The following is a 26,408-nucleotide window of genomic DNA, read 5'->3' on the forward strand; positions in this document are numbered from 1 at the left end:
ATCTCTGCCTGCCCCCACCCCCACCCGCAAGGAGTGACACCGAGGGTGTGGCCTGCAGGGCTTTGGCTTTGCTGGAGCACCGGGGTCTGTGGGAGCCACCTGGGAGGGGAGGGTGCCCCCCCCGCCCCCCACTCCGCCCTGGGGGGTCCCCTAGGCCAACCGTAAGGCACATGGCTTGTGTGTCACAGGTCACAGCCACTCCAACACCCAGGGCCACCGCACTGGTCGATATCAGACAGCCCAGGGCCTCTCAGGCCCCAGGCCCCGCCCCCCGCCCCGGCCCCGGACAGGACCCGCCACCTCCGACCCGCACACCTAGCTCGACGCGTCTCCCCACCACAGGCACAGCCCTCCCCTGCTACCCTGGGTGCGCCTGCCGCCGTCCCTTGGTGCCCTCAGTCCCCTTGGTTCTTTGGTCCCCGGTAGGCATGTCGCGTGCGGTGGAGCCTGAGCGGAGGCTCCTGGCCATCTACACCGGCGGCACTATCGGCATGCGGATCGAGCGCGGCGGTGAGTGGAATGGGGTCGTGCCGTGCCCCGTGGCCTTTCCCAGGTCGGAGCCCTCCGGGGGCCTCTCCCACCCCTCTGCACAGAGCCACGGGGGTCTCCGAGGGCCCACGGCTTCTATCTCACCCCTTTCCGGACAAACAAGACCGTGTGGTGTCACGGCTAGGGCAGTCCAGGCCCTCCCCAGGGATCGTGAGGGGCTGTGACCTGACCCCACCCCTTCCCCCAACGTTGTTCAAGCTTGAGGGCTCCTGGCAACCCTCCCATCACACCTTTCTGGACTGTTCAGGTGCAGGAGATGGCTCTGGGGAGTTGCGCGTTTTGTCTTTGCCCCTGTGACAGGGGCTGCTGCTGGAGGTGGGGGGTGAGGGCCTGGGCCAGGGCGCTGGAGCTCGCGGGTGACCCCAGACAGACCATCAGCTTGGGCCGAGCACCTGCAGGGAGACTGGCTTGGGGAGCCTGGAGGGGTGGGAAGTGGATGGCTGTGCACCAGCATCTGGCATGTTCTGGCGTGGCCAGGAGAGTGGGACACTGCCTGTACCTTCCCCAAAGGCTCCTCCTGGTCCCGTGACGTGTGGGATGCCCAGCCGAGCCCAGGGGGCCCGGGACACACCCTCAGCCTCATCTTTGAACCTCTCTGCCACTCTCTTGCTGTCTGCGGGTTAACGGTCCCTAAGGGGTCCCACTTCCCGTGGGCTGGCACTATCTTGACCCCTTCCTCCCAGGCTCCCTGCCAGTGGCCCCTCCCTGCTGCTCCAGTCCTCGTCTGTGCTCACACCTGGGTCAGCCCCTCACCCGGCCCTGCAGTGTCCTCCCCCCCCCCTTCCCCCTCTCCCACTGCAGGGGCCTGGCCAGAGCAGACGTCCCATGCCCCCTCCCCTGTCACAGCCAACTCTGGCCCCCGCCCCGCCCCCCGCCCCCCAGGACTAACAGAACATCTCCTTTGTCCTGGTGGGTCCCTCGGCCTCGGCCCATCCCCTCCCCCACCGCTCCTGGTCCCCCCCTTCCCACTGGTGCTTTCTTTGTGGCTCCAACAGCAGCTTTTCCAGCCTCTGTCCCTGTTATCCCATCTGTGACACAGACAGTTCACACATTCCTTGGGGCCCACTCCATGCCGGGCTCTAGGACTCAGGCCTGTGTAGAGCCCTGTCCTGTAAGGGCTCAGGCCCCAGGGACGTGGCCGTCCACCCAGCCCGCCAATTGCCCCTCCCTGGGCTGCCAGGAGCCAGCCCTCTGCTGCTGTGCCTTCCGCCTCTCTGCCTGGTTAGTTCATGGGTGGACTTCTGAAGCCTGGAGGCCCCCGGTGACACTGGCTGGCTGGGTGCTGCTCTGTCTGGTTCCCTCGGCCGTCACAAGCCTGAGAGGGGCTGACATTAAACCAGCAGCGGCATGTGATTCAAGTCACAGAGGCGGTCTGGGGAGAGGATGTAGGGCCGTGGGCACCTGTACGGCTGGGACCCTGCGTGTGGCTGTGGCCTCCCTTGAGGGCCTGGGGCCTGGACCCAGGTGGGAGAGAGCGGGAGGGGCCAGGAGGTGGAGGCTGGGCCGAGAGAGGGGAGCTGCTCTGGGCGGACCGTCTGGGACCCTGGCCCATCCCGGATGCTGCCCCTCCAGGCTTGGCATGTGGCCGTCTGCGATTCTCTTGAGCTCACACATGGTTCCTGAGGGTCTGGGCTGCACGGACTGGTGGACTCTGACCTCTTTCCCACCTTTCTCTGACCTCTTTGCCCGTCCTCCGAGGCAGCCCTGTGGCCCACTCCCACGGGTGCTGCTTCTCCCGGAGAGGCTGCGAAGTCACATGTTCACAAGGTGAACTAGAGACCTTGACTCAGGAAAGAGGGTGTGGGGTCGGCTACAGATGGAGAAGAATCTTCCAGAATCCCTTGGAGCCTGCTCTGGCGCTGGGGCCTCCTGGCCTGGTGAAGGCGAGGTCAGCGGACGCCTTCTTGCGCTCGGAAGGCACCTCAGAAGCACCAGCCTGTCCTGGGGGGCGAGGAAGCTGGTCTCCTGAGCTGCGGGGCAGGCGACGGCTGGGGAGCAGGCAGCTGCCGGCCTGGGGCGACTAGTCCGCTGGGGGCCTTGGTGGTGCCTCCCAGCTCCTTGCTGAGGGCTGCTCCTTCCCCAGTCCTCCGACTTCAGGAAGGCTTGGGGGGGGGGGGTGTGTGGCTTAAACCCCAGAGGACGAAAGAGGAAGAGACATGGGGTCTGGTCCCTGCTGTGCCTCTCGTGTCATATACCCCTTGGCCCCCTGAGGCCAGGGACGGCCCTCAGGCCTGCTTTCAGTGTTCAGGGACACACATCTTGTGCTGACTTTTTTGCCTAAAAGTGTGCGTAGATTGAAAAGGTGTCCGGGGACGAGGGCAGCCCCCAGGCCAGGGCACGGGCACGGGCACGATGGGGATGGACGCAGGAGCCAGGCCTGGAGGCTGGAGGCCACACTAGGAGGGCCTTGGGCAGCCCCTGCCCTCTCCGAGCCCAGCAGGGGTCATTGAACTCGGGACAGTATCAATGATTAACTCGCCTGGCACTGCTGACGGGGCTCCAGCCTTGGGACAGTGGCAGAGGGTGGCGAGGGGAGCAGGCCAGCCACAGCTAGGCTGTTTGGATTGTCACTGTGGAGGGTGTAAACAGTGGCCTGCAGGGCACACGGCTCCGCCTGTCTGAACCCTGCCAGAGGCCGGGACGGCGAGCGGAGGGCAGAGGCCGCTGCAGCCTGGGACACCCCTGGACCCATCCCTTCTCTGAGTCCAGCAGAGATGTCACAGGTCAAGGGGCATCATGAAAGCAGAGTCAGATGATGGCCTCGGTCCCAAGGCTGAGCAGCATCAGCGGCCCCTCCCACCCAGCTGAGGAAGCCAGAGGCCCCTCCCATCCGGCTGAGGGAGCCAGAGGCCCCTGTGACCTCTGAGTGCCGCCCTGCCCCAGCATCCCTTGCAGGCACTTGCAGACACGGCATGGGGAGCAGAACTTTGGGGGCAGGTATCTGAACATGCCAGGACAGCCTGGGGTGGGGGTCACAGTTGGTCCTGCAGCCAAGGGTCGCCCATAAGGGTGGTTCCACCGTCTCTCGGTCACCGCAACATGGCATCTGAGCACTCGACCTGGACCTCCTCCCTGAGCGTAGCTTCACACGCTCACGTTTTTCTAGCCGAAGCTATAGGTGGTTCCCCGGGGACCCTCAGTCCTAGAGGACAAACCGTCCCTTAGACACGAGGGGTTTGGCCGTAGCTGAGAAGCATGGTCTGCTTCTGGTTTTATAGGGGCCTGGTGGGGGGGCGGGGGCCCTTGTGGAGAAGAATAATACAATTTACAAAATTAGAGTTCAGTGTGAGAACAGACGTTTATGCAGAACGAGTAAGGAAATCATAACAAATGACCGGTTTGAAAAAGCCAAGGATGTCTCAAAACCCCAAGGCACGATTTTTGTTCATTAACGTCCTGACTTTCTCTCAGCTCTTTCCCCCCATTTTCTGGCTGCACGTTTTCCCACGCTCTTTTGGTGTCACGGTGCCGTGGCGGGTTTTGCCCAGAGAGAACAGACCAGGAGGGCATCGCCTCTTCTTGGGCCAGCGTTGCCTGTGCCGCGCACATAAGTCCCGGGCGGGAACAGCAGGGTCCCACCCTTCGGGGTCCTCTGGCCCTGCCGCTTCCCACCCCGCTGCAGCAGGATGCCCCCGGCGGTCACTGCCTCACCGTCGGCCAGCAACGGCCTGGCTGTGGGTGGAGGCGACCACCCACATCATGAGCTCGTCCCGTGAAACCCAGACCACGTGGATCCCCACCTCCCCTGCCCCGTCCGTGGATCCCCAGGTTGGCACCACCCCCCACAAGGAGCTGGGGTGGAAAGTGGCTCTGTGAGCGTCCTGGGGCTGCTCCAACACGTGACCAAGCAGGTGGCCCCCCTGTGCTACAGGCAGGCGTCTGACATGGGGCAGCGAGGGTCCGTCCTTGCCGCTTCCTTGGCTGTGATTGAATCGCCGTGGTCTTCACGGCCGGCGCCTTCACGCGGCTCTCTGCCCTGTCCTCACGTGGCTGCCTCCTCCGTGTGTCCAGTCTCCCACACTTAGGGCCCACCAGCATAATCCAGTGTGGTGCCCCCGTCTCCAGACCCTTAACTCCATCACACCTGCAAAGACTGCCTTTCTCGCGGGGAGGGCATGTGCACCTTTGGGGGCTGCCTGTCAGCCTGCCGAGAGTGGGGTCGGGGAGCTTGGCCACCAGGGCTGGGCGGCCGGGTGGCTGTGAGCCCTCCTCTGTGCCCGGGTTCTGAAGTTCTGTCCTCGATGCTGTCCTCGATGCTGGTGGGGCTGGTGAGCCTGGACCTGTGTGGAGGCAGGCACGTGTCCTGGTCATGCTTCGGGCGTCTTGGAGGTGTGGCCAGGCGGGCAATCGTGCACTGATGTCCCCCTCTGTCTCCTGAGCCCCATCGACGTGGTGTTTCCTCAAGCAGCCCCGTAGCAGCTAACCCGCATTGTTTACTCTTGCAGTAAACGTGCGTGGAGCCCCTGCTGGGGCCGTGTGCGGGGCGGGGGCTCCCCTGGGGATCCCTCTCCGGGTGGGGAGATGGCACCATGAACATCCAGGAGCACCCATGGGGCCAGTGTGCCTGGCACGTAGAAGGTGGGCACATGGAGGGAGCCTGAGCAAAGCTGAGCGAGCGAGGAGTGCGGTCCTGCTGAGCGTGGAGTGGGCCGGGCTTCTGCCCCACAGATGCTGTGTGACGACAGGGAGGTGCTGCGCCCACTCTCCACCTGTTTGGGGTAATGTGCTAAGCGGCCGTGGGAAGCCGATCTGCCCGAGCGGCCCTCAGAAGGCCACGGTGGGGGGGCAGCCCCTGCCGGGAGCTGCAGGGCGGGAGGGAGGGCATCAGTGGGCACGAGGGACAGGAGAGGGCCCAGGGTGCTGGGCTGGAGATTCAGGGCCTGATGCTGAGCTGCTGGCCCTCAGGAAAAGAGCAGATTCACGTTCAGCGGCGGGAAGCTGGCCGCCGGCCTGGTGAGGAGACAGACTCTCACGGTGGCCTCAGGAAGGACTGAGCGGCACGGTGTCCGCGGGTGAGGCGAGTGAGCTTTCCGGCTCCTTAAAGGGAGGAGATGACTCAGAGGCCAAGTCAGAGAGATCACAGCATGGGAATTAAAGCCGTTGCTGGCTGTGAACACGGAGCACGGGGCCCGAGCCCGGGAACGCGGGAAGCCCCTAGAAGCTGAGAACCACCCCCGTGGGAGAGGCAGCAGAGAAGCAGTTGTACACGCATGGAACTGAATTCCGCCGACACCCCGAGCGGGCCTGGGCAGACCGTCCCCCGGCACTGCCAGTGAGGTCACAGCCCTGCTGGCACTGGAGGCTTCTCAAAGCCCGAACAGCAGGATGTTTTAGGCCGCTAAGCGGCAGCGGGGGCTGGACGTGCCCCGTGGGCTGCGGAGGCCGAGAGCAAGGGTGTCGTCCAGGAGTGACCACTCGCCCGGTCTTGAAAGGTCTTCCTTCCTCGTTTCAGTTAAAGGCGTTTCTCGAGGAAGGGGACCCTGTTGTCCTTGTCACTGTGTCCAAGTGTGTGGGAGACGCCCGGAGAAGTTAGCTGACCTGTCCAAGGTCATGGTGCTGGTAGGGAGCAGGGAGGGACAAGAGGGAGCCTTTGCCGAGGGGTTGTTTCTAGCAGACACAGCTATGACCTTTGAGGGTTTTCTAAAACACAACGCCATTTCTGCCCAGTGCCTCAGATGCCTGTTTCTGGCACATGGGACATGTTTCTGGGTTTTGGAGGGGTCACACAGCCTAGTGAGGGAGCAGGGGCCGCTGGGGAAGTGTGTGGGAAGGGCATCGGGGCCTGGACGTCAAGGAGGGCTTCCTGGAGGTGGTGACCTGAGCGGGGGCGAAGCACATACTGGGTTTGAAGGAGGAGGGGCTAAGGACTTCCAGGCAGAGCAGACAGCATGTCTGCCCACAGGAGTTAGTGTGGTGACCTGGCAAGTGGTGGGGAGAAGCGTGGGTGCGTTGCGCTGCATTGTGATGGAAGGCGGGGGACAGCCTGGGCCCCTGAACCTCAGCTGGGAGCACGGGGTCGCCTGGAGACGGGGTGGGCCGGGGCAGGCCCTGGGTGGAGTGGCCAGAGGGGGGCTGCCCGGCCCCCCGGGAGGAAGCCGTCTCATCCAGACCTGGAACGGCTGCCCAATCTCACCAGGGCCCTGGATTCTGTCCCCACCCCAAACCCCTGACCCCTGCCCTGGCCTGGCCCCCGCCCTGGCCTGGCCCCCAGCGTGTTGGGTAAGTGCCCTGATGAGGAGGGAGGGGCCGGCGGTTACAGGAGCCCGTGGTGGCTGCTGGCCCCTGACCCCACACCCCCTGCGCTGGGTTCTGCCTGCAGTGCTCGTCCCTGGGAGGGGCCTGGCCGCTGCCTTGAGGACGCTGCCCATGTTCCATGATGAGGACCACGCCCGGGCCCTTGGCCTCCCGGAGGACACCCTGGTGCTGCCGTGAGTGTGGGGCCTTGGGGCCCAGCCGGGGATGACGGCCTGCTGTCGTAGGGGTGGGCCTATCCTGAGACGGGACAGCTCCTGCAGGGTCCGTGGGGCAGGCTGTGGTCACTAGTGTCATGGCTTTAGCACCAACCAGCGGCCCTCTTTCAAGTGAGCCTTGGGGGGCTACAGGCCTTGGGCCTAGCCACTCGGGGACCCAAGCCCATCGGGAGAGGCAGGGGCTGGCCCCAGGTAGCCCCCGCCTCCCCCCGGTGCAAAGTTCTCTCTGTTTCTTTGTTCTGGGCCAAGGCTGCCTGGTGCCCTTCATGGCCTCCTGGTCTGGCTTCCCTCCTGCCAGAGATCGTCCTCCCAGGGTCCGCTCCTGGCCCATGGAGGACCAGGCCTGGGCCCCCTCTTAGTCCCGGTTCTGGGAAGGTGACACTGCTGGGGAGCAGCCTGTCCCGGCCCAGCCGTGACCCCTCGTGAGGACCAAGGTCCCTGTTCCTGGGCACTCTGGGTGGAAGGAAGGCTGGGCCCTGTATTCAGGTTGCTGAGAGACTGTGGATATGCAGAACCTCAGTGCAGGGGGGCAGACGAGGGGGGCTGGCTGGGTGGAGGGGAACAGAGCAGGCCAAGGGAGGAGGGGACAGAGTGGGAGCCCTTGTTCTCCCTCCCGCAGGCCCGCCAGCCCTGACCAGAGGGTCATCTACACGGTACTGGAGTGCCAGCCCCTCTTCGACTCCAGTGACATGACTATCACCGAGTGGGTTCAGATTGCCCAGACCATCGAGGTAGTTGGGGAGTGTGGGTGGGACTAGTGGTGTGGGTGGAGCTGTTACTGGGGGGCGGGGAACTGGGAGTGTGGGCGGAGCTGTTTGTGGGCGTGGCTGACTAGGTAGGTGGGGCTGTGTATACTGGGAGGGAGTGTGCGTGGGGCTGTACGTATGGTGGGGTTGGGAGTGTGGGCAGTGTTGCGTGTACTGGGCAGGGCTGAGTGGGTGGGACTGGAGCTGTGGGCGGGGCTGTATGTATGGGTGGGGCTGGGCGTGTGGGTGGGGCGGGAGTATGTAGGTTGGGGTGGGAATGTGGGCGGTGCTGTGTGTACTGGGCGGGGCTGGGAGCGTGGGTGGGACTGTACTGGGAGGGGCTGTGAGAGTAGGGCTGAGAGTGTGGGCGGGGCTGGGGTGTGTAGGCGTGGCCACACATGTGTATGGGCGGGGCTGAAAGTGTGGGCAGGGCTGGGTGTGGACTTGACTGGGGTGTGGGCAGGGCTGGGGTTATGGGCGGGGCTCGTGGGCCGGGGAGGAGCCAATGCTGCGGAAGCACTCCCCTGAGGTGTGTGGGGATGGAGTCCACCTGCCTGGTCTGAGACCCTGGAACGTCTGGGAATGGCAGCTTCAGGAAAGTGCTGGATCCTTGGGTCACATCTCAGCTGCAAGGCCTTGAGGCACTTTCCCACGTGCAGGCAGAGGATAGGCAGCGAGGGCCATGTCCACTCTCCTGGTGAGGAAATGGTCTGGACAGCAGCCCTAGTGTGTTCCTGTAATTGGTTTGTCTGAGTTAGTATCCTAGGCTGGGATGCACGATGCTTCCCTGAAGGTTGGCAGGCTGCATGTCTGGCCCACCCTTCTCTGTTCACCCTACCCATGCCCACCCTGGAGTTGGGACTTTAGTGGATTTGGAGCCCGTAAAAAGCTCAGAACCCCGTGCAGGTCTTGTGGTTTACAGCATCACGTGGTGACCCCTTGGACCTGCTGCCAGCGTGCCCCTCCATCAGCTTTCCTCTCCGTTCTGCCCAGTCTCCTCATCACCAGCCCCGCTCCTGCACAAGCCTGGCCCTGCGGCCTGACTGCCTCCCTGGGGGGCCCTGCCACCCCACCCCCACCTCCTCCGGCCCCGACTCTCACCCGTCTCCCTTAAGCCTCGGAGGCTCATCACACAGGCTCCCCTTCCCTGCTGCTGGGGTCTGGCCCCAGTCACACGCTTGTGTTCTTTAGTCCTGCGGGGAGAGCAGCTCCCTGGGCTGCATCCCCTTTCACTGTGAGCAGGACACTGTGTGGTCCTGGGCCTGGTCCTTGGGTCCATGAACGGGGCCACTGGCTGCCAATGGGTGTGTCTGTGGCCATAGTCCGGGGCAGCTACCCTGGCTTGTGGCCAGCACTGTCCTCTGGTTGGGGCCTGACCACTTTGCTGTCCTGGCTGCAGTGTCCGGCCACATGCAGACTCAAAGGGCCTTCAGGGCCTGCCTGTGGCAGTGCCCTGTGTGGCCAGCAGAGGGTGCCCCAGCCCGCCACATGGTTCAGCAACCATGGTTCCAGGGCCAGCCTGGCTTGATCAGGGTCCCTTCAGGAGGGACTGGACCCTCTGGTTCCCAGAACTGTGCCCTTGCGACCATAGCCCGGGCCAGCCACCCTCTTAGGGTCGGCCTTGGCTGCCCTCTAGGTGGTGGCCTGAGGATGTCCTCTCAGAGGTGGCCAGCACGCCTGTATCTGGAAGGACCCTTCCCCACCTGCCAGCGTCCTGCCTTCCTGCCAGGTCCTGTTCCAGGCAGCGTCCCAGATCACCTGTCAGCTCCTGGCACCGGTTGTACCTTGTGCCCACTGCTGTGTCCCTGCCTGGCCCTCCTATAGGGCCATGGGCTTGCAGGCTCACGCACCCCCACAGCCCCCTGCCTGGAGGCAGTGGTCATGCGGCAAGGGGCCCTCCTGGAGAACTGTGCTGACACACACAGTAGTCTGGTGTGGTCCTCCAACTCGCCAGTGTTCTTGGGACCCCTGACTGGGCATCGCCTGGGGGAGATGCTGGCCAGAAGTCCAGAGGGGACCTTCCTATCCTAGGAGAATGTCCAGAGACCCCTCCCCGCTAGGCCATGTCTCTCATGCAATTAGAGGTGTCAGGAAAGGAAGCTGTCCTGGGTGTGGGGGAGAGCATGGAGGGGTGAGACTCCAGGTAGAGGCTTGCTTCCCACAGAGTGTCTTCTGGGCCAAAAGTGACCAGGATCCCACCTGTGCCTCCCTGATTCCCTCCCTCTGCCTTTGGGATTGTTTCCTTTTTTTTCCCTGAGGGGGTGGGAGACCAGCTAGCTGCCTGTCTCCAGGAGGAGGCCTGTCCCCAGGAGGGGGCCTGTCCCTGGGAGGAGTCCGGCCTAAGCTTGCTGCACCCCCACAGAGACACTATGGGCAGTACCACGGGTTCGTGGTCATCCACGGCACTGACACCATGGCCTTCGCGGCCTCCGTGCTGTCCTTCGTGCTGGAGAACCTGCAGAAAACCGTCATCCTAACTGGTGCCCAGGTAATGTCCCGGGCTGACCGGAGAGCACAAGGGCCTTCCTGGGCCACTGGGGGAGTTGGCACTGTGGGGGACCCAGGCCGCATCCTGGGCCTCTTGCTTAGTTCTGCAGCTCCCCAAGGCAGCGCCTGTCCTGTCTGTTCTGGCCGGCCAGGCTGGTCAGTGCCCTGGGTCCTGTGGGTGGGTGGGTGGATCCATGGCCTGCTGTCCGCCTGGTCCAGCTGCCCTTTCTTTGTCCCCCCCCCCCCCCCCCGCCTTCATTCTTCCCTCTGGTATTGCGTGAGTCTCAGCCCATCTCCGGCCTCCCCCCAGGTGCCCATCCACGCCCTATGGAATGATGGCCGTGAGAACCTGCTGGGGGCCCTGCTCATGGCCGGCCAGTACGTGATCCCCGAGGTACCCTTCCCTCCCTGGCGTGGGCTGCAGGGGGCGTGGCCTGCGTGGTGCAGGCGGGGGCTGTGGTTGGCACTCAGGTGGGACATACAGGTGAGCCGTCAGCCAGGGTTTGAAGATGTGTCTTTTGCCTTACAAGTGGCATACACCGTCACCGTGGAAAAACCCGGAAAATAAAGAAAGCAGAAGGGAACAAAGCCACCCATGTCTTACTTCCCAGAGACGCTGCTGTTAACAGCGTGCTGTGTTCTCTTCCGGGTTACGTGTTACACGTGTTCACGTTATGTGTGTTTACGTGTAAGTTTCTGTCAAAGGAGGTTGTACACAGTATAGCTGTGGACCTGGCTTGCCCTGCTCAGCATTCTTTGTCCACACGGCAGCACGGGGAGACCTTACGAGACCCTCTAGCACTGCAGGGGACCCTGTGCCGGGGGAGGGCGCTTCACCGAAGCACAGTTCACGCTGTCTCCCTACTGCTGTGCCTCCCTCCCTCCCCCAGGAGGACAGCCCTAGAGCAGCTGGGGCGGGGGGCAGAACGAGACCCCCCAGCCCCTGAGCTCCGGAGCGCGGACACTGTGGTGAGGGGTGGGCCGAGTTCACCAGGGACTTCCTGAGAAGCAGGGATGGGGGCAGAGGGCAGGTGGGAAGTAAGGGGCGGCAGGGCCCTCGGGTGGCCAGCTCCCTGCCTGGCTCTCCCCAGGCCCTGCGGGATGGGCGGCAGGGAGGGCAGCAGCCGCAATCGACATCTGCAACCTGTCCTCAGTGGGTGCTCCGCTGATGGCAGGGGGGAGGCCGGAGGGCCCTGGGGCTCCCCAGCGCTGAGCCGCTGCCTCTCACCCCCCCCCTCCAGGTCTGCCTGTTCTTCCAGAATCAGCTGTTTCGGGGCAACCGAGTGACTAAGGTGGACTCGCGCAGGTTTGCGGCCTTCTGCTCCCCCAACCTGCCCCCTCTGGCTGTTGTGGGAGCTGACGTCATACGTAAGCTGGGCGGCGAGCAGGGCCATCCTGTGAGGGCTCCCGCCTGGGGTTTCATGCCTGGAGCTGGGCGGGAAACCGTGTCTGGGCCCCAGAGAGTCCCCCTGCTGCCCTGGGCTGCAAAGTCAGGGGCCGCTCAGAGAGGGGGCCTGTGTGGGCCACCAAGGGGGGAGCGTCGGTGGGGAGCCTCAGCTCGGAGCCGGGGGCTGAACCAGAGGAGGAGCAGGCTTGGGGGACCTGTGACCCTGAGTCCAAGAGTCTGTCTGTGACCCTGACGTGCACCTGGGTCCCCCGGGATGAGGTTCCTGTGCTGTGACCTCATCCCTGGAACTTCCAGGGGAGTCCTCTGCCTCCTGAGCCTGGCAGGCAGCCCAGCCCCTAGGGAGCCCCTGACCCACTCTCGCCTCTCCCTGAGTGTAGAGCTGTCTCTGACCTTGTTCTCAGCAAGGGCGGCTGGCCTCACTCACCCAGAGGGAGTCACCCCCCAGGGCTGCCCTGTCTCCACCCAGGATGTCTGCCCTCCTGCTGTGTCCCCAGGAGTCTCCACTCCGGGTCCATGGTGGGCACAGCACAGTGGGCACAGCTTGGGGGCCTGCCCTGTGTCTCCTCCTGACTGAGCTGGGGGGGGGGGGCCTGGGCACCTGTCCCTGCCCCACCAGCTGTGGGGTTCTGTCCTAGAGACCCCGTGGTGGTGGCAGGGGTGCTGTAGGGCCTGGCAGAACCAGCCCTCCTGGTGGGGACTTTAGGGCTGAGAAGCCTGAGAGGCAGGGGACCCAGCACCAGCAGGACTGGGTGGCTCTTCTGGTTAGACTGCCTGACTGCAGGCCCTTGGGAGGGCAGCGCTGCCTCCTCGCCCACATGGGCTCCGCTGGGGCCTGAGGGGCGGTTCCAGGAGGCTGGCATGGGGAGAGCCCTGGGGTCTGCTGGTGCAGCGGCCTCCACGCCCGCAGGAGGGTGAGCAGATCGAGACCAGGGAAGGAAGTGGACTCTGGGTGGCCAGAGCCTTGACTTCCTAGGGACAGGAGCTTCCTGGAATGTTCCAGCACAGGCAGGGCCTCAGGAGCACCGGGCCCAGGCCGGGTAGGGGCTGTAGGGGCCGAAGTCTTTTTGGGAAGGCTGATGATGAAGGCTCGGAGTGGGGAGGGGCTTTGGCTGCTGCTGGGCTGTCTGTGGAGAGCAGATGGTGGGAGCGGGTCCTTCCTGGGATGGGCAGGCTGGTCACGTAACTCTGGAAGCTGCCGGTGCCTCTGGATCCCAACAGGACACACAGAGTGGGGATGCCAGCATGGTGATGGCCACGACCTGGCTGTCCCCCCCGGGTTCTCTTCCCGGGCAGCAGGGGGCCACAGGGGAGGAAACCGAGGTGGAGAGGCCCGCAGAGGGAGGTGTTGGCTCAGCCAAGCCCTGACTCCCATTCTGGTGGTCTTACCCTGCACCCTCTCCCCCCGCCCACCCTCCACTTCCCCGAGCACCCTCCAGGGGTCACGAGACAGAACACGTGAGCAGATGTGAGGTATGTGCGGCACTCCCAGGGCGCCGGGAGCCAGGCGGGGGGCCGCTTGCTCACTGAGCGGTCAGGAGGGCTCCCCGGAGGAGGTGGCACGCATACTGGTGCTGGAGGACAGATCAGCTTCCTGGCCGCGGTGGGTGGTGGTGCTCAGCTCCTCCTGCCCCCGTGCTGCCCAGCTGGGGAAGGAAGGCATGGGCACCAGGAGTGGGCCGCCCGCTCTGCAGGCCCGGCTCCCTGCTGGGGACTGAGTCACACTTCATCTGGGGCTCAGGAGGGGGACTTCCGGGGACGCACCCTGCTGGCAGGCCTGGAGGACTTCACCCGGGACGGCAGGGCTCTGTCTGTGCTGCACCAGGCCCAGGCAGGCCTCAGGGCACGGAGCACGCTGAGGCAGGCCCGGCCTGGAAGCCTGGTGGGCGCAGGGCAGAGGCCACCCCGGCGCCCCAGGCCCATGACCCCGCCAAGATTGTTTCCCGCTGGCCAGGGTGCCCGTGCAGAGCGTGAGAGCCTCTGCCCCCACCTGCCCCGGGCCCGTTCCGGCAGCCGGTGTTGAGAAACACCAGGTTCTGCCCAGGATGTGGCAGGCAGGACTGCCGGGGGGGTTGGGGGGGCGGGGGGGCCGATGACGCCTGGGCTGTCAGGGGCTACCCCCCCCTCCTGTTGGGGAGCTGGAGGACGACCCCCCAGCCCAGCCTGGACTTTCCCTTGGGTTTTTACTTCCCTCTGTGAGGCCACTACAGGCAGGGCTTGGGGGTCAAGGGGCGTGTGATGGTGACCCTGCCACCAGCTGCGGGGACAGCAGAGCCCAGGACCCTCCTGTGCGGGGGGACTGTCAGAGGTCTGCGTGGCGAGGTGGCACTGTCACGGTGCCCCTCGTGCTACGTGGATACCACCCCGCCCTCCTCCCTCGGCTCCGCTGGGGGAAGAAGGACTGGGGCCCCGCAGGCTCTTGCGGGCAAGGTCCAGCCGTGCAGGGAGGGGGCGTGGGCTCTCTTTGTCTCCGTAAAGCCCCCTTTGCAGCCATAACTCCTGGGCGGTGGCAGCGCTCCTGCCCTCCCCACCAGCTTATCTGCTCGTCCAGCTGGGGCGCTCGGCCCTAAATTAAAGGGCGTCTCTCACTGCTGATTGATGCCGCGGGCCCCCTCCTGCTGCCCATCCCCCCACACCCCCTTTGACGCATCGGGAGAGGGCAGCATGTGTCCGGAACGTTCCCTGGTTTATTATCACACATGAATTGGTCTGGTGGAAACAGCAGGAGGCGTGCAGGCTTACACCCCCACGCGGGCGGGGGCGTAGGGAGGAGCCCTGGGCCAGGGTCCTGGGTGCACCCCTCCCGCCATTCTCGTCCTGGCTCCGCACCTGACTGGATGAGCAGCCTGGGTGGCCCTTGCCCACTCTGGGCCTCGGTTTCCCTGTGCTGGACTCGGGGGTCTCCGTGATGCCTGCTACCTCAGAGAGGCTGTAATCACAGTCCGTGCCAGCGGGCATCGACGCCTCCGCCCAGATCGCGCTGTCTTGTGCCGAGGACTGGAGAGAACGGGGTCCTGTGCTGGGTGTGTGGCTCCTGAGGGCCCAAAGGCTGGGCCTGCTGCCCAGCCCCTCCCTTTACCCCCCGGGTTTGGGAGGCATCTGCCAGCTTGGTCCTGGCAGAGCAGTGACTTCGGACCGGCAGGGAGACGGGCCTTCTGGGCAGCTCCTCTGTGTGGTGGGTGAAAGGGGCACGGACCCCGAATATCTGCCCCCCACTTTCCACAGGGCCTGGGGCGTTGGGCCTCAGATGGAGGCTTTCTGTCCCCAAAGGCGGGGGGCCCAGAAGACTCGTTCACTGGTTCACCCATTCCTTCCTTCCTTGACTCGCTGAGCTGTGGGCGAGGTGGGTGCCCAGCGAGGCACAGGTGAGGCTGGCTGGTCAGAGGACCGGGCCGACTCCTCCTGGCGTCCAGAACAACAAACCGTTTCTGGGTCGTCAGCTCTGTCATGTCTGTTGTGCTTCCTGGCCTTTGCGCACGCCGTTCCCCCTGCCTGGAACGCCTCTCCTCCACCTTCCCTGCCAGACTCAGGCAGCCTCTGTTCCCGAGGGGGGGGTGTCCTCCTTTGTGCCCCGGACTCCGAGCCACTGCAGAGCCGGCACAGGCTGGGGCTGCACCCGACCTAAGAGTGAGCTGAGGGTCAGCAGGAGTTGCCTCGGGAGGGGGGGCAGGGCAGGGCAGGGCAGGGTGGTGGCGAGAGGGCCGGGGCTCTGGAGACACCCAGAGCGAGGCCGGGCAACACAGAGGGCCTGAGGGGCTGAACGCACCGTGGGCGTTGCTGGGGCCGAGTGCGTGCGGGGGTGTCGGCTGTCCGGTGGCCCAGCGGTGCCACACGTGTACCTCTGCCCTCACAGTCAACCGGGAGCTGGTGCGGAAGGTCCGAGGGAAGGAACGGCTGGTGGTGCACAGCAGCGTGGAGCGTGACGTGGGGCTGCTGCGTCTCTACCCCGGGATCCCCGCTGCCCTGGTAGGGACCCGCCCAGCCCTGCACGCCCTCCGCACTCCCCCGCATCCTGTGTCCTGCCCCGCCCCTTCCCGCCCCCCACCCCGCCACGGGCCCGGGCACGCAGGCCCCTTGGCGTGCTGAAGCTGCACGTGTCCCCGAGACCTGCACCCCTCCCTTGCCTCTTCCCCTGGGGCTTCGGGGCCCGGTCTTCCCTCATTTGCAACGCGGGCTGACCGCGTGGATGCCTGTGGACTCGTGGCCCGGGTTCCTGCAGGGCCGCGGGGGGCGTGGCCCTAAGGCTGCTCCTTCGGTGGCGGCTCTGCCCCGTCCTCCGTGTGCTCCCTGCTCATGACCCCTCGGCCACCAGCTGCCACTGGGGTAGACACGGCGCCTGACTGCGGCCTGCCTTGTGAATTGGGCTCAGATGCCACGTGGCCCATCCCATAGAGGGTGTCTGAGCTGAAGGTACCTCTGGGCATCGCAGGGCCACGAGCCGGGGTGTGGTTGCTGGGCTCAGTGCTGTGACCAGCCGGGCACCGTGGGCAGATGCAGCTTCGCGGGTACGTTCCCGCACACAGGGTGGCCTGGTGGATGCTAGTGCCCTGGGCTCTGGGTCGCTCACAGTCTGTGAACCGGTACCTGACCCCCTCAAAGGCACTGGGGACAGACGGGATGGTCTTCCCACCATGTGTCCCCCGTGCTGGTCCCGGGCCTGGCCTAGGACAGCGTCTCACAGTACGTGGGACATGTACTCAGTGCTGTGAAAGATCTGGTAGGAAAGATGGGGGGGAGGGGCTTGTAGCTCAGGTGGCCTCCCCGAGACTGGACCAGAGATGGTGCTGGAAGCTCTTGCGGGGAGCCAGGGTGTGCAGGCCACGCGCACCAGGACCCCTGTCCTACAACCAGAAGCGGGGCCCAGCCCCGTGTATGTGCCCCCCGCCGTCCTGCCACCGCTGTGCTCTGTGTCACCCGCAGCCCGAGGGTCCGCGAGGGTCCTTTCTCCCCAGGCCCCCCTGAAGGGCAGAGACCCTCAGAGTAGGAGGCAGTTCGAGGCCCTGGGGCTGGGCCTCATGGCCTCCCCGGGCTGGAGCCTGCTCCTCCAACAGTTGGTCTCAAAAATGAGGGCTGTCCCAGGAGCTGACACTGGCGGTCGGGCTGGACCGGCGGGGAGTGTGGGGGGGTGGGGGGTGGGGGCCCACGTGAGGCACTGTCACCAGGGGACAGGTGCGGGCCTGGGTGGGTCTCACGTTTGTCGTATCTGTGTGTCACTGTCCGAGGCTGCCAGGTTGAATGGGGCTGAGCCACACAGGACCCTTCAGGGAGAATCGTGCTGGGCCTCTGAAATTCCTAGAACTCACCATAGCTGGGGGAATGAAGGGCCATGGAGCTGGCTCCCCAGCCCTGCCCCCACCCCACAAAGCGGGGTGAGGCTTGTGCAGGGGAAAGGGCCCCGGGGGCTTTGCTTGCTGGGGGCAGCTGGGCCATCGGGGCGGGGCCTGCTTCCTGCGGTGCGTCTCGGGGCGTCGCCTCCCCATCCCCGGTGTCTACCAGGGACAGGGTGCAGTCACCTCTGACCTCTACCTGGAGAAGCAGAGGGAGCTGGACTCAGCCTTTATGATGAGGGGTCAGGGCTCTGACGGGGGACACAGCCAGAGGGGTGGATGCTTGCACAGAAGTACTGTCCCCAGGCCAGTGGCTCAGCCCTTGTGTTCCCACCTGCATGGCAGATTCAGACACGGATATGGTCGTCTGGGCCACACTTACCAGCGCCCAGCACGGGGCACTGCTGAGCTGGGGAACCTGTGTTCCTGCAGCCGGGCCTTCAGGGGGACCGTCCATGTGTGAGGTGGACCCCAGGTCCCGCCCGCCGTCTTCTGAGTGGAGCCTGGCGGCCAAGCAGGAAGTGCGGGGGGCTCGTTGGGGGCCCTGCATGTGTGTTTAGCTGCAGGGCACAGGCTTGCTGGGAGCAGCCCCTGCTATGTTTCAGGTATAAGGGGTTGGATAGAGGGTTGGCAAGGCTGGGGGCGCGCTGGAGGGGGCGTTCGGATTGTCGCCGCACCACCCGCAGCCTTAAACACTTACGGGGGACAAGGCCTTTCCTTGGGAGGGCGTGGTGGGGAGCAGACCCTCATGGCTCTCCGTGTGGCCTGCTCAGAGCCCGGACGTCCCTGCCATAGCCGAAGGTGCAGGACAAGCCTGTGGGCTCCTGTTGCCGGAGCAAGAGGCCAAGGCCGTCCCCGTCCCTTCCCGGCCCCGCAGGTTCGGGCCTTCCTGCAGCCCCCCCTGAGGGGCGTCGTCATGGAGACGTTCGGCTGCGGGAACGGGCCCACCAAGCCGGACCTGCTGCGGGAGTTCCGGGCCGCCACCGAGCGAGGGCTTCTCATCGTCAACTGCACACACTGCCTTCAGGGCACCGTGACCTCTGGCTACGCAGCCGGCATGGTGGGGGCGGGGATGGAGGGCTGGAGGGGGAGGGGATGGGCCCGAGGGCACAGGGCGAGTGGCACCCCCCTTCCTGCTCGTGCCCCCTTCCCCGCAGGCCGTGGCGGGAGCTGGCATCGTCTCGGGCTTTGACATGACGTCGGAAGCTGCCATGGCCAAGCTGTCCTACGTGCTGGGCCAGCCGGGGCTGAGCCTGGACAGCAGGAAACAGGTGTACCCTCGGCTTTGGGCACAGTTCCCCCCTGGGCTGGGGGGCATGGGGACCCGTGTCAGGGCTGCTGAGGGCCCAGCCCAGTGGGTTGTGTGCCTGGGTCGGGAGGGGGCAGGGATGCGGGGCCTCCCCGTGGCGGGGAGACACCAGCTCTGAGGCCTGGGCTCCCTCCACCCCTTGCCAACCCCAAGCCCAGACAACGCGTTCTTTCACTCTCTCGGGGAGCCTCGGTCTGGCCAAGGCTCCTCAAACCACTCCCAGGACACCCCCTCGTCCCCCACCCTTCCCAGGGGGACCTCAGACACAGCCAACCTGGGTGGAGGCCATGGTGCAGGGGGTGGGGGATGGGGTCCTTGGGAGACCCTGAGCTAATGAAATGGAGGGTGGGGTCGGCCCATGGGGACCTGGCTGGGGTCGAGCTCAGGCCTAAGGGATGCAGCCTGGACTGAGGAGTTGCAGGCCCAGGACAGCCCTTGCCACATGCCCCAGGGGTGCCTGGGCCAGTGGTCTGCCTGCCACAGGGCATTCCTGGCTCTCTGTGTTCTCCTCCTCCAGCTGCTGGCCAGGGACCTCCGGGGGGAGGTGACGCTGCCCGCGGGGGACGAGCACCAGCCCTCGCTGACTTGTAGCACGCTGGGCCGGGGGGTCGCCCAGCTCCTCAGTCTGAGCCAGGTATTGGCCAGTGTGTGTATGTGTGTGGGGTGTGACATGGGGGCCTGAGCTGCGGGTCGCCTCTGGATATGCCAGGCACCAGCCGTGGCCCCCATCATGCCAGCACATGAGCAGAAAACCACCAGGCATGGTGTGGTTTGGGACCCAGGCGGAGGGCTGGGGTCCGCGGTGGGGAGGATTTGCGAGGATTCAGGCAAGGAGCTGCCCGTGGGGAGGGGCCGGGACGGTTTAGCGGAGTCTTGGTGACATGTGGATGGTGGGCCAAACGTGGCGCCACCACCCAGTGGGGCCAAGCTCGGCTGGACCGGGCCTGCTGATGGCCCGCGCTGGCCCCGGGGGCAGGGCTGCCTGAGAAGCGGCAGGCCTGAGTCAAGGCGGGCGCGCCGTCCTGGGGGCCGGACGGAGGGGGCGCCTGCTGCGGGGTTGGCTGGGCTCTGAGCACCGGGGCCCAGGCCCCCGGCCGCACCTGTCAGGTGCAGCACCTTGAAGCTCCTCTTCACCTTCCCAGCCCGGGGGCCTGGACCTGGAAGGGGCAGGGGAGCTGAGCCCATACTTCCAGGTCTAGAGTTTGGGGTTCAGGCCGGGTCAGACCCACAGGGGTGCTGGGGGCCTCCTGGCGCCCCACCTCACACCCCGCTCTGCCCGAGATGTCCAGGCCTGGCATGGGAGCTCACGGACAGCAGCACTGCAGCCCGGGGTCACCCCGCATGTGACAGTTTCCCCTCTCAGAGTGGGGGTGGGTGGGTCTGTGATGGACAGCTCTGGCCGTGCTCACTGCCACTTGCCCAGGGCAGGCCGTGGTCAGAGGCCGGGGTGTGTGTGGCCTGTCACCAGGGCGGCTGTGTCGGGCTTAATAGCTCGAGAGGTACGGTCGCTTTGTGGTCGGGCCCTGCCGAGGGTGCTGGGCTGGGTGTGAGGCTGCCTGCGGGGTCTCTGCTGGGCTTCCCGGCCCTCTGGCGTCCTGGGGAGCCCCTAGATGCCCCACAGCATTCCCGGCGCTGGGGGCAGGCAGCCTGAAGGAGCTCTGCCCACGTGTGGAGTAGGGCCTTCCTTTCCAGGGAGAGGCGAGGTCCCAGGGTGCCGCTGTCCTCTGCCCAGGAGGCCGATGCGGTGCGGGAAGCTCTGACGCCTGGCCTGGCCTGTGCTGCGGCCCATGCGGGCGACCTGGACGTGCTGCAGGCACTTGTGGAGCTGGTGAGGCCCCCCACCGCCTCAGGGACCAGCCCCACCACGCCGGGCCCCGGGGGACGCAGGGCCGCCTTTCCCTGGGGCCCTGCTCTGCCGCGCTGGGCAGCCAGCCGGTGGGACCTTACTGCCGCTACAGGGCGTGCCGGTGGCCGTGCCGGGCCCCACTCCCGGGGTGCACCCCGCCCCTCCCGTCCCCTCCCCGCCCCTGCCCAGCGCCCCCTCGGTGGGTGACGTGCCCTTGCCTCACCCAGGGCAGTGACCTGAGCCAAGAGAACTTTAACGGTCAGACCCCTCTGCACGCGGCTGCCCGGGGAGGCCACCCCGAGGTGGTCACCATGCTGCTGCAGAGAGGGGTGGGTGTGAGCGCCCGGGATGAGGATGGACTGAGCCCGCTGCTGCTGGCGGTGAAGGGCAGGTACCTGGGCCGTGTGGGGCGGACCTGGGCACAGCTGGCTTAGACAGGGCTGCCCTGTTGCCTGTGATGACACAGCTTCCCCGGCAGAGCTGACGACACCTGCTTCCTGGAACCTCGCTGCCCCCTCCCTACACCCCCCCCCCCCCCCGCAAGCCTGGCAGGTACTAGCAGGGACCATGCTTGGGCCCAGACAGGGAGGACTGAATGGGCAGGGTGGTCAGGGAGGGCTTCCTGGAGGAGGTGACCTCTAAGCTCAGCCAGGCAGGCGCAGCAAGACCCTGGTGCGGTTTCTAGGAAAGAAAAATGCTCACGGACAAAGCTCAAGGGGTTGAATGCGTATTTGCCGTCATCCACACACGCCTGTGGGCCTGGAGGGTGGGAAAGGGGAGAAGCCGCCGGCCCAGCACATGCATGTCGTAGACATAAAGCGGGCTACTTAGTGCCAGATGTTAGGCTGGGATGGGCACAGGTGCCCTCGGGGGACAGGCTCAGCCAGCAAGGTAGGGAAGATGTCCCCCAGGCTGGCCCCACCCAACAACTCTGATTTTTTAAAGGGAGGGGTCCTGGCCTGGCTGTGTGTGTGTGTGTGTGTGTGTGTGTGTGTGTGTCTGGGGGCAGGGGTCACAGCCCTCATTTTTCATCTTTTGTTGTGTTATCTGGTGTCTGTAGCAGTCCCCAGACCCCCCAGCCCAGACCCCTAGCTTCTCCTGGGGATTTCTCCCTATGGGCACTTGGCCGGCCGGATCCTGGGTTATTTTGTGGTGTGTGTGGGGAGTGCTGGTGAGCCTCCTGGAGAGAGGCTGAGGGTGTGTGGGCCTGGGGTCGCCACACTGTCCAGGTCAAGTCCTGCGTGCCCCAGCTGTGTGAGCCCTGGGGTGGGCATGTGACCCTCGGTGAGGGGAATGATGGGTAGCACCCTCTTTACCAGACTCTTGTGAGCATGAGGCACGGGGGGTTCCCAGGATGGGGGTGAGGGGCCAGGGCGATCCGGCTGGGTGTGGGTGGATGGTGATGAGCTCACTGTCCCTGCCCCGCCCCCCGCCCCTGGCACAACAGCCCCCCCAAACCGGTCTCCCGGCCTCACTCTCCTGGCCTTGCTCCCAGACCTGTTGTGCTCTAGAGGGCTCTCCAGGGTGGGGAGGACAAGGCCTGGGGGGCCCCACCCTCCTCCCCAGGCTTCCTAAAAGTGGGGTGACCGTGCCATTTATAGGACACAGACACTGTGGGGCAAGGGGCCTGGTCAGCACTTCTGCTGTGAGAGCCAGCCTCCACTCGCCCTGTTCCTTTGCCTTGCCCGCCCGTGGCCCCAGCCCCCCCCCACGCCCCCGCCCTGGCCCTGCCCCACCTCTCACCCCCATGTCCCATGCACAACCAGTGGCTGTCTCCAGGCTTGGCCCAGGCCGGTCGGCCTTGGGGAGCCCACAGACATTGGGGCCCTGCTCTGGGTCCCTACTGTTCATATTTACCCCCTAGTGTCTCACTGACACCCTACCTCCAAGGGCAGAGTGCAGGCCCGATTGACTCAGTTTCCCCAGGCGCAACCCTGGCTGGGACGGGTGCGTGTAGCGGGGCCCGGCTGTCCCCAGGTATTCACAGGGGTGCGTTGGGCCCTTAGGACGGGCTGAGGGAGACATGGCAGGGGCCTCATGATGCAAGGGGAGGAGCTGCTCAGTCAGGGCCGACGGACCCTCCAACATGGGGTGAGATGGGGGGGGGGACTCAGACCTGGCCCCACCCCGCAGACCCTCGATGTCCTGGGAAGGTACCTGGATGAGTGGCAGGGCATTGCATTGGCCCAGGGCCGGGGCCGGGGCCGGGGTTGGGGTCGGGGGGCGGTGGCCCTGGTTGGGGGCCCAGGCTGGGGGTGGGTGAGGCACTGCCGTGCTTGAGCAGAGGCTGCCTGGGCGGGTGGGTGGTCAGCACACTCTTTCTCGTGGCAGGCATCAGGGTATCATTGGGCTACTGCGGGCAGCTGGGGCCTGCCTGTCCCCCCAGGAGCTAGAGGACGCAGGGACCGAGCTGTGCAGGTGAGGGCTGCGAGGATGCTGGGAGGGCTGGTAGGCCGGGTGGGGGGCTTCCGAAGAGGAGACCCACCCTGAGGGTTGGGGGGTTGATCCCCCTTTGGGCTGGGTGACAGGTCTCATGAGTCTCCATCCCCACCCCACCCCCCCACCATGGATGGGCTCCAGTGCGGGCCCACAGTGGTGGGACCCAGTCCCTGAGTCCCTGTCACTGGTAAACTAACCACGGGGTTGGTGGCTGTCCAGTCCGGGCACACTGCAGCCAGTCGCTAACATGGCTCTGACTTCACAGGTGCCCCGAGTGACACCAAGGCAGGCCTGGGGATACTTGGGCACAGGGGAGCGGGGGCCCTGGAGGTCTCCGGGGAGGGTGTTGGTGGTGGGCGGGGTGCAGGCCAGGCCCAGGGCCGCCGAGCTCAGCTCCTTCCTGCGTCCGCGGGCACCCCCTCCAAGCGGTGCTGCTGTCCTAGCCTCACCGGCGCTGGGTCACTCGGTGCCACTTGTCAGCTCCCCAGGCTGGGTCTGAGAGCCCAGGTGGGGAGTGGAGAGAGACAGGCAGAGGGCAGGAGAAGCTTGTCCAGGAGGCCAGGCCGGGGCACTGGTGGTAGCCAGGTTTGGGGGTGTCGGAGGCAGCGTAGGTCCACAGCCCTGAATGTCGGAGCCCCCGAGCCTGGGGAGTGGGTGGTGACAGTGGGGTCTCTGGCTGAACGGCCGGGAGTGAGGCGTGGGTGAGCTCTCTGCTCACAAGAAGGCCCCGAGGCTCTGGCCCTCTTGTCCCCACCAGCCAGCGCCTCCCCCACCCCCTCGACCCTGGGGGCCCCAGTCCTAGATGTGGGGTGGGGTGGACAGGCCCCTCTGGGTCTGAGCCCGGCCTCAGGCTCTCCTGCTCTGATCTTGTGTCCCTGGGGGGGGGGGGGGAACCCAGGCCCTGCCCTCCTCAGGTGACAGGGACAAGGTGAGCTCTCAGATGGGATGGGTCTGTTAGGACCTAGCAAGGGAGGGCCCCGCTCACAACCGCTGGCCGTGGCCCTGCAGGGACGTCTGGGGTGACTTGGTTCAGGGTTGCACGGCCAGGTGGGCCTTGATGGCTCCATTGACAAGTGGCGAAACCGAGCGTCCCGGACCTGGCGGTGGGCTTGTCCAGCCTGAGCTGCTTGGCTGCGTTTGAGGGCCCTTCCGAGAGACAAGTCTGTGGGAGGCTGGCGACAGGTCCGGGAGGGCCTGGTGCTGCCACCCAGCGTGATTCACCCCAGAAATAGCTCGGCGCCGCTGTGGAGGCTGCTGCTGCTGTCTCCCAACTAGGGGCGCGTCACTGAGGCCCCTTGGGGGGATAGGCCTCCCCCGCAGCACCCCCTGCCCCGGGCCAGCACACCTGGCGTTCGGTCCCTTTCCAGCTCGGCCCCCAGGTGGGGAGTGGGCTTCCCTGAGGGGGGGCGGGAGGGTGAGGATGGAGGGGAGGACCCCGGTGAGGGCCCCTCCTTCTTCAGAGCACGTGGGCCCAGGTCCCTCTCCCAGTGGGCACCTGCTCCGCCACGCAGGTCCAGGCCACCCGAGGGTCTCCCGCGTGTCTCCCTGCACCACTGGGCTTGCGCAGACTTCCCTCCTGCCTCTGCGGACCCCGCCCAGGGAGAGCGAGCGGTGTTGTGAAACATGAAACTGGCATGCACGTGGGGCATGTGTGCACGCGCATGCACACTTGTGTGAGTGTGCGCCTGCGTGCGCCCTCCACCTGAGCCACAGTCACCCCCTCTGGGTGAAACCAGACCGGAGGCCCCTGGCCGGCCCCCAGGGAGCCCCGCACCGCTGCCCTCCTGCCCTGGCCGCTGGGTCAGCTGTTTGGGGACTGGCTTTGTAAAGGCGCCTGGGGTCCTGACGGCACCCCCTCCTCTGCTCCCTCTTCCAGGCTGGCTTCCAGGGCGGACCTCGAAGGCCTGCAGTCATGGTGGCGGGCGGGGGCTGACCTGGCTTGCCCAGGCTATGACGGGCGCAGTGCCCTGCTTGTTGTGAGTGCCACCAGTGCCCCCACCGCCCTCTCTTAGGCCGCCTCCTCCAGGAAGACTTCCTGACCGTTCCCCTGGCTCCCCCTCTTCCCCCCACCCGATGTCCAGACTCCTGCTCTCCTGGTCCCTGGCCCCGGAGCTGTGGGGACAAGGAGTCACGGGCGTGGGTGGGAAGAGCCAGGGAAGGCATCCAGGTGGGTGGTCAGGGGCCAGGCTGCTGGTCAGTGTCCCTGAGGCAGCCCCGCCCCCACATGCACCCTCCTGTAGGCAGAAGCAGCTGGAAACCTGGAAGTGGTGACCTTTCTGCAGAACCTCCAGGGTGGGGCTGCTGTCCAGGCCCCAGGCCCAGTAAGTTCCCTCTGCCCCACACAGGACCGAAGGCTCCCCCGCTGGACTGTGGCCCCCTGTGTCTGAGGGCCAGTCCTGGGGACCGAGCCAGAGGAAGCTGAGGTGGGTCAAAGTCACTTAGGCCTGCGGAGCTGTTTCTGTAGGTGGGGCACACACTGTGTAGGCGGAGCCAAAAAGCGCTGAAGGGCGCAATCCGGGAGGGCTTCCCGTAGGAAGGGTCAACCTCACACCTCCTGTATTCTGTCTTGTCAGGCCACTCTGTGACGCACCCTACCAGAGCACCGGAGGGCCCCGGCCATGGCCAAGAGGTTCCTGGAGCCTGGAGGGGACCTCAGACCCCTCTACTGCGTGTCCTGCCCACCCTGCCCCACCCCACTGGGCGGGGGGCTCCCACCTGCCTCCTACCTCACACCCCATCCCCCCACTCCGTCATCTGGCCCTCCAGAAGACTCTCAAGTCTGGCTGGGTTTGCTCAGGTCCTTGGGTCCCTCCCTGGGAAAGGACTTGTCTGTCTGCCCCGCCCCCACACACCGCCTGTGCCCAGGGAAGAGATCTCAAGAGACCTCCGGTTTTCAGGCAGTGCTGCCTGGTGTCTAACCTGAAGCTGCCTTGCTGCGGAACAAGCCATTCCTTCCTGTTGTGGCCTGCTGGAGGGATGCCACCCCACGACTCTGTGACGTACCCCCACTGCTGGGACTCTCCCCACTCTGTTTTGCACACAACCTAAAGGTCTCGGTCGGGCAGAGCAGCAATAAAGTCTCTCTGGGGACCTCCCTCGGCCCCCAGACCCCAGCTCCAGCGCGTCCTTCTGGGTCCCAGGACTGTGGGTATGTGTGTGGGGAGTCGCGCCCCAGGCTCTGGGTCAAAGGGCCGTGTCTTCAGCACCCCCGGGGGTGAGGGACGCCGGCCGGCCCTCCCCCGCTGTCCTGCCTCCTCCTCCAGATTACTGTTCAGGCTGCAACTTCTCCAGACAACCTCTGCCCCATCTCCTCGGTCTGTCTGCTCCTTCTCCTTCTTGACACTTGAAGCCCCGGCTCCCAGCAGCCCCCACTCGTACCTGCCTCTGCCCGACTCCCCTTGTGCGGACCGACCAGACCGGACCGACCCAACTGGCTCTCTAGTCCTCCCGGCCCCTCCCAGTCTGTCTGGCTGCTCCTCAAGGTTCAGTCCAGCCCAATGTGCCCACAGCCCCTGCCCAGGGAGGCCTGAGAGGGTGACCCGCGCCGGCCCTGGCTGCCTAGTCGCCACAGCCCGGGTGACCATGCTGCCTCGGGCAGGTGGGTGTGGCCCTCCAGGGCCGGAGGTCAGCCACGAGTCTCGTGGGAGGCCCGGCTGGGAGTGAAATCAGGTGTTTGGACCCCTGGCTGGTTCTCTGTCCAAATTGTAAGCGGCCCAGTGGGGCAAGGGCCCCCTGGGGCCCAGGCCTGACCCGTCCTTGCTGAGCATGAGGAGCACGGGGGCGGGGAGAAGGGGGAGGGGGGAGGGATACCTCCATCCAGGTTCTCCACC

General features: G+C 65.8%; 1 protein-coding gene across 2 annotated transcripts; it reads left to right on the top strand.

Moving 5' to 3' along the window:
• Positions 1 to 314: 314 nt before the first annotated feature.
• Positions 315 to 25,691, top strand: ASPG (asparaginase). 2 transcript variants are annotated; one of them, XM_043554416.1, is made up of 17 exons: positions 315 to 510; positions 6,869 to 6,977; positions 7,639 to 7,750; positions 10,128 to 10,253; positions 10,563 to 10,646; positions 11,494 to 11,620; positions 15,511 to 15,623; positions 17,862 to 18,044; positions 18,142 to 18,255; positions 18,811 to 18,927; positions 20,026 to 20,121; positions 20,367 to 20,530; positions 22,471 to 22,557; positions 24,455 to 24,554; positions 24,819 to 24,899; positions 25,152 to 25,207; positions 25,476 to 25,691. In XM_043554416.1, exons 1-16 carry the CDS (start codon positions 429 to 431, stop codon positions 25,161 to 25,163), a joined length of 1,707 nt encoding a protein of 568 aa, XP_043410351.1. In that variant the 5' UTR covers positions 315 to 428; the 3' UTR covers positions 25,164 to 25,207; positions 25,476 to 25,691. The 2 variants fall into 2 exon arrangements, with proteins under 2 accessions (XP_043410351.1, XP_043410350.1); XM_043554415.1 differs by having other exon boundaries at positions 25,152 to 25,691.
• Positions 25,692 to 26,408: the final 717 nt, after the last annotated feature.

Source organism: Prionailurus bengalensis, chromosome B3 (genome assembly GCF_016509475.1).
Source record: "Prionailurus bengalensis isolate Pbe53 chromosome B3, Fcat_Pben_1.1_paternal_pri, whole genome shotgun sequence".
NCBI classification, from domain to species: Eukaryota; Metazoa; Chordata; class Mammalia; order Carnivora; family Felidae; genus Prionailurus; species Prionailurus bengalensis.

What these genes read in the sequence shown, in the direction of transcription:
- ASPG (XM_043554415.1), top strand. Translation starts at nt 429, where the DNA reads ATGTCGCGTGCGGTGGAGCCTGAGCGGAGGCTCCTGGCCATCTACACC. An exon ending in CCGGGATCCCCGCTGCCCTG is followed by an intron (nt 15,624 to 17,861) that starts GTAGGGACCCGC and finishes CCGGCCCCGCAG; the next exon opens with GTTCGGGCCTTCCTGCAGCC. An exon ending in GGCGCAGTGCCCTGCTTGTT is followed by an intron (nt 24,555 to 24,818) that starts GTGAGTGCCACC and finishes ACCCTCCTGTAG; the next exon opens with GCAGAAGCAGCTGGAAACCT.